The sequence below is a fragment of the Oncorhynchus nerka genome, linkage group LG9a (assembly GCF_034236695.1).
Source record: "Oncorhynchus nerka isolate Pitt River linkage group LG9a, Oner_Uvic_2.0, whole genome shotgun sequence".
Classification (NCBI taxonomy): domain Eukaryota; kingdom Metazoa; phylum Chordata; class Actinopteri; order Salmoniformes; family Salmonidae; genus Oncorhynchus; species Oncorhynchus nerka.
The window spans coordinates 58,647,316-58,662,459 of NC_088404.1; the positions used below are offsets into that span (position 1 = coordinate 58,647,316).

The 15,144-nt window shown below is 41.4% G+C and overlaps 1 protein-coding gene across 2 annotated transcripts in view; it reads right to left on the minus strand.

Annotated features, from left to right (window-relative positions):
• Positions 1-13,159, minus strand: part of LOC115134594 (nuclear cap-binding protein subunit 3-like) — a 22,403-nt gene extending 9,244 nt beyond the window's left edge. For both annotated transcript variants that reach the window (XM_065022732.1, XM_065022731.1), the window contains exons 1-7: positions 12,955-13,159; positions 4,589-4,691; positions 4,336-4,461; positions 4,131-4,265; positions 3,804-3,952; positions 3,598-3,706; positions 2,736-2,835 (exon numbers count right to left, since the gene is read on the minus strand). In XM_065022732.1, the coding sequence (XP_064878804.1) occupies positions 2,736-2,835; positions 3,598-3,706; positions 3,804-3,952; positions 4,131-4,265; positions 4,336-4,461; positions 4,589-4,691; positions 12,955-13,113 (881 nt within the window). In that variant the 5' untranslated portion in view covers positions 13,114-13,159. The remainder of the gene's footprint in view (positions 1-2,735; positions 2,836-3,597; positions 3,707-3,803; positions 3,953-4,130; positions 4,266-4,335; positions 4,462-4,588; positions 4,692-12,954) is intronic.
• Between the last annotated feature and the right edge of the window lie 1,985 nt (positions 13,160-15,144).

The following is a 15,144-nucleotide window of genomic DNA, read 5'->3' on the forward strand; positions in this document are numbered from 1 at the left end:
CCTTACAGTAGTCTATGCCTCACCTAGTACCCACCCTATACCTTCTATACTTCACACAGCAGTCTATACCTCACCTAGTACCCACCCTATACTTCAAAGCACAGTCTATACCTCACCTAGTACCCACCCTATACCTTCTATACCTTACACAGTACAGTCTATACCTCACCTAACACCCACCCTATATCTTCTATACTTCACACAGCACAGTCTATACCTCACCTAGTACCCACCCTATACTTCACACAGTACAGTCTATACCTCACCTAGTACCCACCCTAAACCTTCTATACTTCACACAGCACAGTCTATACCTCACCTAGTACCCAACCTACATCTTCAACTTCTAACCTAACCACATCCCCTTAACCTTCTAGTCCAGGGATATTCAAATCTTTCCCTACAGGATCCATAGTACTGCTGGTTTTCTGTTGTACCTGGTGTCCCAGGTTTAAATCAGTCTCTGATTAGAGGGAAGAATTAATTAAAGCACTGGAACTGGCTACCAAGTCCAGTTATACATTTGGGGATTCTAGACTAAGCAGCATGTCCAGCATTGTGATAGAAGTGGAAATAAACTGAAAAAAGACAGAAAAATAGATAAGTAGAGAAAGTGAGTGATGGGAGAATAAAAGGGAAACAGAATGATTTCTGTTGTGTTCAAGACATGGATGACTGACAAATGTTCAGGGATGCAAACCTGTGAGGTCCCAAAAAGATGACGCCTCTTTCTTCTTCACTGAAAACCTGCATTTCCCCCGAGCAGGGATGTTAACTAATTAAACAACATGATCTCCATGATCAGCCTGGGTGTAAAATAAAAAGTGGTTCATGTGAACCTAACTCACAGCTAAAACAATGTAAAGAAAGCAATCCAATGGTATTTGTTGCCTAGATTTTACTGCAAATTACACTCAAGTCTTGAGGGAAAAAAACAATGCACTAATATTACAGTTACCATGCCAGCCTTTATAATATAACACTTCTGACCACACACATCTAAATATTGCACTTGGGGAAAAAACATCTTAAGGTAGAAATAGAATGAAACAAACAGGCATTCTCTTGCTGCTCTATTATAGTGACCACTATAGTAGACATTGATCAAGTGCAAAAGGCTACATGTGTGCAAAAATAACATTCACTGAGTAAAATATTTAATAATCCCCCCTCACTCATACAAAAGTTTTACTGTCAAGTTAAACACAACAAAAGCAATATCTTTGGGCTACAATGCACGGTATTACATTGAACCCTTTGCCTGTGGACATCTGTTCTCCAATGTGCCAGCAGAGCATGAGACCCTTTTCGTGGCATAATAGATCTCTTTCAGGCAGAGTACACCTGGCATACCCCATTTAGCCACTATATTGAAAGAAGGAAAGTGTTTTCTTTCACCTCTATAGTGGCATCCAGCTTAAGCCAGGCCCAGCTCCAGCTACACTTGATCCCTGAATCCACTTGTTTAACAAGCAACACCTCATTTTTCACCTAATTCTGTCATTCTGAGAATGAACCACATACTGTAGAGGGAAAACAGTTTGTTAGCTAGTCAACGTGTCACACAGATTGCCAGGGTCCAGTACGTAACTAACGCCTTATAACTTGAGGAACGGCAAGGAGTCGTATACCAGTTAATACTAGAGCGAATTGGTTAGGTTTAATTAGATTTTTTAACAACGTTTTCTCCCCAATTTTGTGGTATCCAATTGGTAGTTAGTCGTCTCATCACTTCAACTCCAGTACGGACTTGGGAGAGGCAAAGGTCGAGAGCCGTGCGCCCTCCGAAACACAACCCAGCCAAGCTGCACCAATGTGTCAGAGCAAACACTGTACAACTGGCGACTGGTTGTCTCTTCTCTCTTCAGTCGTGCACTGATTCTGTAACTAGCAAACTGGTTGTCTCTTCTCTCTTCAGTCGTGCACTGATTCTGTAACTAGCAAACTGGTCGTCTCTTCAGTCGCGTGCTTCCTTCTGTTACGTGAATGATTGGCTGAGCCTTGGATAGAGCCAGCATCACCCGTTCGCTTACAAACGCGCATCACCCGTTCGCTTACAAACGCGCATCACCCGTTCGCTTACAAACGCGCATCACCCGTTCGCTTACAAACGCGCATCACCCGTTCGCTTACAAACGCGCATCACCCGTTCGCTTACAAACGCGCATCACCCGTTCGCTTACAAACGCGCATCACCCGTTCGCTTACAAACGCGCATCACCCGTTCGCTTACAAACGCGCATCACTCGTTCGCTTACAAACGCGCATCACTCGTTCGCTTACAAACGCGCATCACTCGTTCGCTTACAAACGCGCATCACTCGTTCGCTTACAAACGCGCATCACTCGTTCGCTTACAGCCAGGAGTGATCTACACGATTCACGTAGGTCACCTATTTTGGATTCAAAATGGCGAAATTCAGCCGAAAGGTGACTAGTTTGCATCCCTGAATGTTAGTAATGTTGAACCTTGTATTTTTCTGATAGAGGGAAAGTGCAGACTCATGTCAGGAAATAGTGAGCAAAAAGACAGAGGACCATGTACAACATGTAGCAGCATATCAGTTCCAGTCAGCCATGGTGGTGATGAGGGTCTGACTGTCTGGTGGCGGCTGCCATGATGGCTTAGCACACCACTGTATCGCCATGGAGACGCACCACAGGGTCATCTGGTGTGCCCATCCAGCATGTATGAATGAATGTTGAAGCAAGGAAGTAGGTGTGTGTGTGGTTACCAGGAGTTGCTGAGGATGCCCCTCATGCCTCCGTAGTTGGGGTTGCCGTACTTCATGTAATATCTGCTCTTCCTCGCAGCACCCAGCTCCTTCTTATCATCTGAACACAGTGAGAGAAACATTGTACCAGAATCCTAATCTTGCCACTCCTTCATATGTCAAATACATCTTCAAATTCTCAAGAAGAAACTAATACTTGTGACTTATAAATGTTGCTAGCTTGGTGTCCGAAGCCTTTGTTTGTAGTGTGTATACGTCTTGTGAGCGTGTCTGTACAGTACCAGTCAAAAGTTTGGACACACCTACTCATTCAAGGATTTTTATTTTACCATCCCAACTCTTTCTCTTCCTTTCCTGTGGCAGTTTCGTCATGGTGCTTGATGGATTTTGCGACTGTACTTGAAGAAACCTTCCTTGACTGACCTTCATGTCTTAGAGTAATGAGACTTATTTATCTTTGCTTATTTGAGCTGTTCTTGCCATAATATGGACCTGGTATTTTACCAAATAGGGCTATCTTCTATATACCACCCCTACCTTGTCACAACACAACTGATTGGCTCAAACTCATTAAAGAAAGAAATGACACAAATTAACTTTAAACAAGGCACAACTGTTAATTTGAAATGCATTCCAGGTGACCTCAAGAAGCTGGTTGAGAGAATGCCAAGATTGTATAAAGTTGTCATCGAGGCAAAGGATGGCTACTTTGAAGAATAGAAGAAAAGTGTGTCCAAACATTTGACTGGTACTGTATGTATGTATGCATGTTATGTATGTATGCATGCATGCATGTATGCACGCATGTTATGTATGTTATGCATGTTAGCATGTATGTATGCATGTATGCAAGCATCCTCACCGTGAGTGGCCAACCTCAGGAAGAGTCTGTTTCCCTTGAAGGGTTTGGTGGCTGGACGTAGGTCATTCCGGAGCAGTGACTCAATCTCTGCCTGGGACAGCAGGTCCACCTGAAACACACAGGTAAACAACATGCAGCTTTTTCACACACACAGGTTACTAACATGCAATGTTTTCCACAGAAAACGGTCAGGCATACAGTTTTACCTGGGTGGTCTCAGGCTCTGTTTTCTCCTCAGTCTCTCCCTCGCTGGCTTTTCCCTCACTCTCCTCACGGTTCTCTTTCACCGGCTCTTTTTGCTCCTCCTCCACCTCTCCATCATCATCATCATCATCAGAATCGGATTGCCCTCGAGCTGAGAGAATGGCAGGCAAATTTCAGTGACAAAACACATCAAGTACATGCTTCATATGACTGACCACACAAGCACAACATCGCAGTTCTGACCATTAACACAGAATTACCCACTATATCTGATCATAAAACATAGACACTGAACATTGGAACAAGCGCACACACGCTCCGAACAGTACCCTTGCTCTCCTGGGTGGGATCACCAAGTTCTTTGGTGTCGTCGGTCTCTTTGGTAACCACCTCTGGGTCAGGCACGTGGCTGATGTTGATCAGAGCCCGGGTGGAAGTGACATCATCCAGCCACACCACGTTACCTAGGAAACCATATTTAATGACATGTTAAAACAGCCCATTTGTTGTCAGTTGCCGCTGTGTGTTACTCACAGGAGGTGTCGTCGATCCACTCGATGTGTGCTGGAGGGTACTCCTTAAAGTAGCCAAACACATCCTGGGTGCTCATATCATCCACACCCGCCACGTGCAACGCCTCCAGGCGCAAGTTAGGGATGGCTGAGAAAGAGAGTGTATTCAGTATACGAATAAGTGTGAAAGTGATAAAAAAAAAGCCAGCTAAGTCTATTTGCATGTACTTTTCTTCATTTTGTCTCTATCCAGCGCTGTGTGTGTGTGTATGTACCTTTCTTCATGGTGTCTCTGTCTAGCACCACAATCTGGGCTGGGTTGGCCTGTGCACAGAAGTGGGAACTTTCTGTGCTCTTCTCAGTCCTCTCAATCGCCTCCTAGAAACACAAAGTCAACAAAGGCAAGACGCGTTATGGCAGTTAAAGTTCGACTGTTGGTTTAGCCTCATCTTTCAATGATGGAACTAGTATTCATGCAAATGTTTGCCAGATCACTTTCAGGTGTGGTCAAGTACTGAAATTCATGTTGCATAATTACACAATCTGAATAGTTCCATGCCTGATATCGGTGTTCATTCCTTTTGTTGTTGTACGTGCCCTTTTAATGTTGCACACTTCCTTTCTGCATTCCCCCATATAAACGTCACCTGCCCCCATTACCTCATCCCTGTCTACTGTACCCATGTGGAAGAATAGGTTACTATCAAATTGTCCCATAAGTCATAATCAATCCTATGTTAAGACACGTACAAAATTAATTTATATGGTCACTGACAGGGCATTATAAAATGGTCTCCCACCATTGTGTTATGTATGCATTTGTTATTTATTCACTTTTTTATCTTGTAAAGTGTCTGTTCCTACTGTACATGTTAGCTAGCTACTGTAGGTTACATGGGCTTGCTTGGCTATTCATGTCCCCCTTCCGTGTGAATTTGTACTTTGCAGAGGTCAGCATAGGCCTATACTGTACATTCACATTTCATACTGTACATTGAGTTTGCATTATACTGTAATGTTATGTGAAATTAGATTGTTATATTGGGCCCAGACTACTGTACCCATGTGGAAGAGAGGTGTTGGCATATAAGGGCATTACAGCATTTGTTTATGGAAGTTTTTCCTGTAATTATCAGAAAATAAAACAGATCCAAATGCAATGTAGAGGCAATCTACACCGGTCACACTTGGTGCCGTCTCCATTCAGATCTGCATGATCGCCACTGGACCCATTGTGCAAATCTATGCACCAGAGGAACAGCGCACTTAGGCACGAAGCAAAGACATTCAATACTTGTGTTCACTAACACAAAAAAGGGTTGAGCTACTGTGTCAAGAGATATTTTATCACTGCAGACATTCTCAGTTTCATTTAGAATGTTTATGCATACTGAACATGGATTTCCATGTGTGGTGGAGGAATAACATGGATTTCCACGTGCGGTGGAGGAATAACACGCTGCTAGCTAGCTAACATGGATTTCCACGTGCGGTGGAGGAATAACTTGCTGCTAGCTAGCTAACATGGATTTCCAAGTGCGGTGGAGGAATAACACGCTGCTAGCTAGCTAACATGGATTTCCACGTGTGGTGGATGAATAACACGCTGCTAGATAGCTAACATGGATTTCCACGTGTGGTGGAGGAATAACACGCTGCTAGCTAGCTAACATGGATTTCCACGTGTGGTGGAGGAATAACACGCTGCTAGCTAGCTAACATGGATTTCCACGTGTGGTGGAGGAATAACACGCTGCTAGCTAACATGGATTTCCACGTGTGGTGGAGGAATAACACGCTGCTAGCTAGCTAACATGGATTTCCACGTGTGGTGGAGGAATAACACGCTGCTAGCTAGCTAACATGGATTTCCACATCTGGTGGAGGAATCACTTGCTGCTAGCTAGCTAACATGGATTTCCACGTGTGGTGGAGGAATCACTTGCTGCTAGCTAACATGGATTTCCACGTGTGGAGGAATAACATGGATTTCCATGTGTGGAGGAATAACATGCTGCTAGCTAGCTAACATGGATTTCCACGTGTGGTGGAGGAATCACTTGCTGCTAGCTAGCTAACATGGATTTCCACGTGTGGAGGAATAACATGCTGCTAGCTAGCTAACATGGATTTCCACGTGTGGAGGAATAACATGCTGCTAGCTAGCTAACATGGATTTCCACGTGTGGTGGAAGATTAACATGCTGCTAGCTAACATGGATTTCCACATCTGGTGGAGGAATCACTTGCTGCTAGCTAGCTAACATGGATTTCCACGTGCGGTGGAGGAATAACTTGCTGCTAGCTAGCTAACATGGATTTCCACGTCTGGTGGAAGAATAACATGCTGAAAGCTAGCTGACATACATCTGTTGTTGCTACACCGTATTCAAAAGATTAGCCAGCTGGCTAGCTTTCAGCTGGTTAAGGAGCAGCATTTATCATAAGGATTTAGGGGGGAAAAAATGTTTGCCCATAGAATTAAGCACCGGTAATATGGGTAGCCTAACTAGGCTGGACACACATTTTTAACATTCTTAAAATAGATCCTAACTGATCTAAGACAGAGAATTTTTACGAGGATGAAATGTCAGGAATTGTGAAAAACTGAGTTTAAATGTAGTTGGCTAATGTGTACATAAACTTCCGACTTCAGCTGTATATGGGGCATACAACAATCTCAGCTCTGTAAATTTTGCTGTGAAGAGACAGAATCAATAGATCATTTATTCTGGTATTGCCCCTGTGTAGCTTGTTTCTGGTCACAGGTTCAGGAATGGTTCAAAAATACAAATCACAACACACTTAAAAATAAAAACAGACATACAGTGGGGCAAAAAAGTATTTAGTCAGCCACCAATTGTGCAAGTTCTCCCACTTAAAAAGATGAGAGAGGCCTGTAATTGTCATCATAGGTACACTTCAACTATAAAAGACAAAATGAGGGAAAAAAATCTAGAAAATCAAATTGTAGGATTTTTAATGAATTTATTTGCAAATTATGGTGGAAAATAAGTATTTGGTCAACGACAAAAGTTTCTCAATACTTTGTTTATATACCCTTTGTTGGCAATGACAGAGGTTAAACGTTTTCTGTAAGTCTTCACACACTGTTGCTGGTGTTTTGGCCAATTCCTCCATGCAGATCTCCTCTAGAGGACATGTTTTGGGGCTGTTGCTGGGCAACACAGACTTTCAACTCCCTCCAAAGATTTTCTATGGGGTTGAGATCTGGAGACTGGCTAGGCCACTACAGGACCTTGAAATGCTTCTTACGAAGCCACTCCTTCATTGCCCGGGCGGTGTGTTTGGGATCATTGTCATGCTGAAAGACCCAGCCACGTTTCATCTTCAATGCCCTTGCTGATGGAAGGAGGTTTTCACTCAAAATCTCACGATACATGGCCCCATTCATTCTTTCCTTTACACGGAGCAGTCATCCTGGTCCCTTTGCAGAAAAACAGCCCCAAAGCATGATGTTTCCACCCCCATGCTTCACAGTAGGTATGGTGTTCTTTGGATGCAACTCAGCATTCTTTGTCCTCCAAACACAACGAGTTGAGTTTTTACCAAAAAGTTATATTTTGGTTTCATCAGACCATATGACATTCTCCCAATCTTCTTCTGGATCATCCAAATGCTCTTTAGCAAACTTCAGATGGGCCTGGACATGTACTGGCTTAAGCAGGGGGACACGTCTGGCACTGCAGGATTTAAGTCCCTGGCGGCATAGTGTGTTACTGATGGTAGGCTTTGTTACTTTGGTCCCAGCTCTCTGCAGGACATTATTAGAAATAATATGTTATCCCGATTAAAATGGTGTAGAACTTCAAAGCACCAAAATATATACCTTGAGATACTTGGCAAAATAGTCATGTCCCCATTTCCGCAAAACAATGGCTGTATGAAAGTTCTAAGAGAAGCCTTATTTAACCAGCATATGATTTATCTACCACCATTTGCCTTTTTGTAGTTTGTCGTCTAGCGGTTAAGGGCATTAACCAAAAGGTGGCAGAGGTTCAAACCCCCAAGCCGACTTGGTGAAAAATCTGCCAATATACCATTGAGCAAGGCACTTAACCCGAATTGCTCTGTGTGGACGGGAGTGTCTGCTAAATGACAAGAATGTTAAATGTAAACTAGGCCGCTCTGTGAAAGCGTAGCAATAACTGATGACATGGCAGACAGCAAACTCCGTAAAACGAACTGCTCCGCAAAGCAAAGGCTCTTTTGAGAGCTACCAGATATATATTGACGTATAAATAGTATGGTGTTTTTGGTTAATGTCAGTCTCATTGTTATGCTATAAATTGTTATTTTAAGGTTGTAAGTGATCAACTTAATTATAAAATGTTATATTTTGCAATTCTGAGTAATTACTACTTTAGTAAGAATATACACTATTCAGTATTACTGCAATTGCTAAATAATTCCAATAGATTGCAACCTAAGATCTCAAATTAAATTCCAGAAGAAAACTCTGCGTAAGTTTTTTCCCCCATCCATTTCCACACTGCTAACTCAAGACATAGGACTGAAAAAGTATTTACCTATTACTTTGTAATATGATTTATGTTTAATACTACCAGTTTTCATATTATACTTGATTACTATAACTATTATCAATAATCATGAACATTAATTCAGTCACCCCTGGTCAACAAAAACACATTTTCCTAGTACATTCATTGTTAAATTCATCAACCAGCCGTTCTGCCTTCTCGCACACGTAGCCATCTCAAAAAGGTCCGCCAAAAGCTTGTGCCGTCAACGGCAGCGAGCACTCTGCCTTCTCGCTGAAACGAGGGGCATGTTGTGTTGAGGTAAATTTGTTAACCACAAGGGTTGCATGTCGTTATTTCTTGGCTGGCTGTGGAAGACGCACGCTTATGTATTTTATATTCAGACGCTGTTCATTCACACGGTCATGTGAGATATTAAGATGATTTCATAATGCATGTATATGTAACAGTATTGCTTCCGTTCCTCTCCTCACCCCTACCTGGGCTCGAACCAGGGAACCTTTGCACACATCTACAACTGCCCACGAAGCATCGTTACTGTTACGGATACAGTTATCCTGTGTGTGTGTGTATCCTGTGTGTGTGTTTCTTTTCTCTCCTTCTCCCCTCACAGGTGAAAATCATCACTCCCCAATCAGTCAACAATCAATCATCAATCAGAAGACACACCTCCTCCTATTTCCTACCCTATCACAGTTCCTTCCCCATGGTTTAAAAACCCCATCATTTGTTTGCTCTGGAGCTCAATCTCTAGCTCAATCTCTAGCAATCTCTCTGTAAATGCCATGTCTGTAGGTCTCTGTGTTTCACTCTCGCTTTGTGTCTTAACCTCTCTTTTGTTTAAGCACCTCATAGAACTTTGTCATCACCTGTGAGTATTGTTTTTGGTTATGGTGTTTGTTTGTTGCTGGTGGGAAAAGGGGGAAACCAAGACAAGTCGCCCATGGGCATACACTACCCGTAGGTGAACTTTGTTAAATACACTAGTTAGAACTGGGCGGACCACCCACTGTATTTTTGGTTAGTTAGTTAGCTGTTGTTAAAGTAGGCTAGTCTAGCTTAGGGGTGTTTTTGAATACTTATTGTTTCTTTCCTTGGGTCCAGCTCAGCCCCTTTTCCTGCTCCCCCCATTACCGTGTGTTTATAAATAAACCTGGAGTTTGACGGTAGATTTCTGTTGTCGTGGTTATTTCGTTCTCACTTTTACTTTGTCACAATAATCATTTGCATGAGTTATGTTACGGGTCTCATTACCATCCCCCCTAGACTGTCGGGCCAAAAGGGATTCGTAACAGTTACCCATCGATCCACAAAATCCGTGGGCCATGCAGAGCAAGGGGAACAACTACTTCAATGTCTCAGAGCGAGTGACGTCACCGATTGAAACGCTATTAGCGCACACCCGCTAACTAGCTAGTCATTTCACATCGGTTACACTCACCCCCCTTTTGACCACCATCTTTTCCACAGCAACCAGTGATCCGGGTCAACAGCATCAATGTAACAGTTTTGCTTCAGTCCCTCTCCTCGCCCCTACCTGGGCTCGAACCAGAGACCCTCTGCACACAAACCACAGCCACATTCGAAGCATCATTACTCATCGATCCACAAAAGCTGCAGCAGAGCAAGGGGAACCACTACTTCAAGGTCTCGGGGCGAGTGACATCACCGATTGAAACGCTATTAGCGCACACCCCGCTAACTAGCTAGCCATTTCACATCAGTTACACATACTAGGGTTGAGGTTAGCACAACTGACTAGTAACTCTTTGGCCGGGGTTCAATACCTGTTATAGTTATCTTTTTACTCTCCCAAAAGCAACACAGGCCTAATACGAGATTATACACACAAAGTAATGAGTGACCATTTAGAAAATCATGGAACATTGGTTGCATGCTGATTTATGTCAATCATATTGCTGCTTGTACCCTTAACCGATGCTTCAGGGTATTTTATTTTACTAGGCAAGTCAGTTACGAACAAATTGTTATTTTCAATGACAGTCTAGCCTGGCCAAACCATAACGCAGACAACGCTGTGCCAATTGTAGGCTGCCCTATGGGACTCCCGACCATGGTCAATTGTGATACAGCCTGGAATCGAACCAGGGTCTGTAGTGATGCCTCAAGCACTGAGAAGAAGTGCCTTAGACCACAATGCCACTCGGGAGCTGCCATCTTTGGAAATAGTTAGCAATTAAAAGTTATTAATTCACAAAGACATTGGTAAGGCAGCTAAAATATGAAGTGTATTTTTCTTATTCATTCCTGAGATCAGTCCATCTAACCTGCCCCACACCAATTAATGGACTTTCACATAGAGGTTACTAGATCACATTTGAAAAATGTCAAATAAAATGTGGTTTGTTAATCAAGTGTTCTGCCTTGCAATAATAAATATCATAAAATAACTAAACAGCAAAATGCTTACCTTGGATTTAAAAAATGTTTTTTTTAAAAATGCTATTTAGTAATATAAATGGTATTAACAACTTTTAAAAGTGTTCTAGGCTACCCTAGAATTAGGGTTAAGGCTAAAATAGGTTATACCTTAAGGTTGATCTTGAAAAAGAAGACAGGGACATGCGTTTTGTTCGGATTTTTCCACCTTTTTCTGAGAATTAAAAATAAATAAATAAATATATATATATTTGGTTACCCATGACCAGAAAATGTTTAACATTTGATGCATCCCTAGCATCGTGAGTTACCGCAACATGTAACCAGGCGAACGGTGAGCTCACTCATGAAGTAGCCGTAACCTTGTTAATAATAAGTTATCATGGGTCAGCCGTCAAGGTTAACGCTGGCAGTTTACATTGCTCACAATGACAATGCTGGTATTGTGACATAAAACAATGGGCTGGGAATAGAATGTTCAGAAGGCCAGTTGGTGACACGGTGCTAAGAGCTGGCAGGGTGAAAAATGCCCTAAAATAAGACCCGTTTTTTTCACAATTACTTCAAAACTACCAATCAACTAAGATGTGTTTTCGAATACCCATACTTGCATAATGTATACTACATACTTAATTGAGTATATACTACTAGTTCATTTTCGTACACTAAACGAATGGTATCGTTTCAGTTGAGTATACTAGAAGTTGACGTTACTATTCAACCTATTGCTAGCATAACAAATGACTAGCTAAACATTTTACGGTTTCGGGTGTGTTCATAAATTCAATCTGGAGTACCAGAAAGCGCTCTGGGTGTTCGGAAATCCAGAGCGTTGCCAGATTGAATTTACGAATGGACAATCTGGAGTGCCAGAGTGGGCTCTGTGCGTTCCTAAATCCAGAGAGCTGTCAGATTATACACTGGCAGGGTGAGGGAGGAAGGAATGATTTTTAAATGGACCGCCCTTGCCCGGAAATTCACTCGTTCATCCCGCAACGATTGTGTTGTTTTCAGCCACCGGTAGCTTGTGGGTGCTTTATATGCGCCACAGTCAATTATAAATACTTATATGAATAATTATATAGTTAATGTACGCCTACTGTATGATAGCTAGCAAATGAATTAGCTAACTAAACGTTAGCCTGCCTAGCTACTTCTGAAGAAGGAAATTTGACATTTTTACTTACACTTGTATGTTGACTCCATATTGACGTTCAAATTAAGTTTTGGCGGACATCTCTTAGCAGATGTACAATCATTGCGAATTGAATTATGGGGCGTTCAATGCCCCGAAGTGAACATAATTGTGCACTTGCAAACTACACTGAAAACGAGGGCTGAAGGTTTAAATTGCAAACTTCCCTTGCTTGGCTAATCATTTGGACCGACTACAAATATAATAATAATATATAATATTATTATTATTATACTAAAATATAATAATCAGACAATGTGTGTGTCCAGCCTAGTTCGTCATAAAATATGTAAAGTTAACGTTAGTTTGTTACCGCTAAAAATCAACAAGTATACTGTAGCTTGCTAGTTGGCTGCTAGCTAAAAACATGGGTACTGAAAGCGAGGATATTGACTAGTTACAGTAGCTAGCGTTATCTACTTGGCCGTCTTGCTACAGTAGCTCATTGAGCTCCCCAATAACCAGACACTATCCGCAGGCCCAGAAGGTACGCGAGCCCGCGGTCTCGTAAAACTTTACTCACCGGCAGCACTTCATTCAAGGACAGGTTAACGGGGATGTCCTCTACCTCGAGTTCGCCCTCCTCCACCTCCATCGGTTCAAATTCGCGGGCATCTCGGTCTGAATCCGACTCTGAGCAGTCTGACTTCACCGAAAGCCGTAGGCTGCGTAGTGCGGCCATGATGCGAGCGACCGGTTTCGAAACAAGGAGAAAATGCCCCGTTTACGTCGTGACGTACTTCATTTCACCGTACGTCGTCTTCACGGAGTCTCGTAGCAAAGCTTTTTTTTATTTTTTTTTATATATTTTTTTTACATGTATTTTATTAACAACAAATCAATACATAAAGCACATGAGGGAACACAAGCATACATAGATTACAAACAATGGACAATCGAGCTAGGGGGTACAATATCACATTACAATTACACAAGGACTTTAAGGGACATGCATATACTTACAATTCTAACAGCTTTTTTGTTAGTAGAGCATTTAACCGTCTTAAAATACAGTTCAATTTCTTTTTGTAGAGTACGAAAATGTGGTTTTCTGTTTGTAAATTTACATTTGTGAATATGAAATTTGGCCAAAAGAATAATGAAATTAATTACATAAAAATGATTCCGCTTATTTCTATTGTATGTAAAGAATCCAAACAGTACATCTCTCCACAATAGTGTAAATTCTTCATAAATGTGTTCAATTATAAACCTACTGATGTCTTGCCACAGTTTTCTTACATGCATACAATGCCAAAAAAGATGCACAACTGTTTCTGGGTGGTCATTACAAAAGGAACAATTTGAGTTGATGTTTTCCTTAAACTTCTTCATATAGTGGTTGGCAGGATAATATTTATGAATAATTTTAAAGGAAACTTCCTTAATTTTGTTAACAAGTAGGTATGTTTGTGGCAACATCCAAACTTTTTTCCAACAGATATTATCAATAAATCCATTCCAATAAGGCATGACATAAGGTATAGATACAACATCCTGCTGAAACAAGGATCGTATCGCTCTGTTGTTGAATGGACCAAAAGATAAACAAATATTTCCTACTGATGAGTCAACAGGGTCAACAGAAGGTAGGCTCTGATGGTCAGGTCTTGACATGTTCCTGAATAACATAGCAACACCTGAGGGAATGGCATCTAAAACAATTGCAAAATCTTTAGGTGTTACAGGGACCTTGTAAAGTGATACGAATTCTTTATAACTGAGTAAAAGACCCTCTGCATTTACCAGTTGGCTCACCAATAGGATATTATTTCTGAACCAATATTCTAAAAACAGAGAGGTATTTTTATACAATATATCCCGATTATTCCATATATAATATCTGTGTGGAGAAAAATTGTGTTTATAAATTAAGGACCATGACAAGAAAACCTGCCGATGAAAAGCAGAACGTTTCACTGGAACTTTGTCAATATTATAATTGCAAAACAACATGAAGTTAAGGCCACCAAAAGTAGAGAAGACATGATGAGGAATAAAATTCCAGATAGAAGTGGGTCTTCTTAGGAATTGTTTTATCCAATTGATCTTGAAAGTATTATTTAAAGTAGTAAAATCCAGAAAATTCAGTCCACCATTCTCATAAGTGTTCATTACAACAGTTTTCCTAATGTAATGGGTACGGTTTCTCCAAAGAAAGTTGAAAAGCATCTGGTCTATCTCCTTGCTTATTTTACGGTCAAGATATAAAGATAGAGCACCATATGTTAGTCTAGAGATACCTTCAGCCTTGGTTATTAGGACTCTACCTTTTAAAGATAAGTCCCTCTGTAGCCATTGATTTAGTTTCTTCTGGGTTTTTTTAACAAGAGGGTTAAAATTTAGTAAGCCTCTAGACTTCTGATCCTTTGTAATGGTTATGCCTAAATATGTAAGTTCTTCTTTTACTGGAATACCATAATATGAAGGTGTCACACAATCTTTGACAGCCATGAGTTCACATTTCTTAATGTTAAGATATAGACCAGACGCTTTGGAAAAGGATTGTATCACATTGATCGATATGGGAATTTGGTTAGCGTCTTTCAGAAAAAGTCTCGTAGCAAAGCTTTGCTTAATTAACCCTGTGAGCGTAGCGTTAATAACGCAAGATTGAGTTCTTCTTCGGTGAGGTTTATCAGCGGTTGGCATCCAACGTTATGGTGCAATACTTGCCTAGTTAAATAAAGGTTAAATAAATAAAAATACCGCC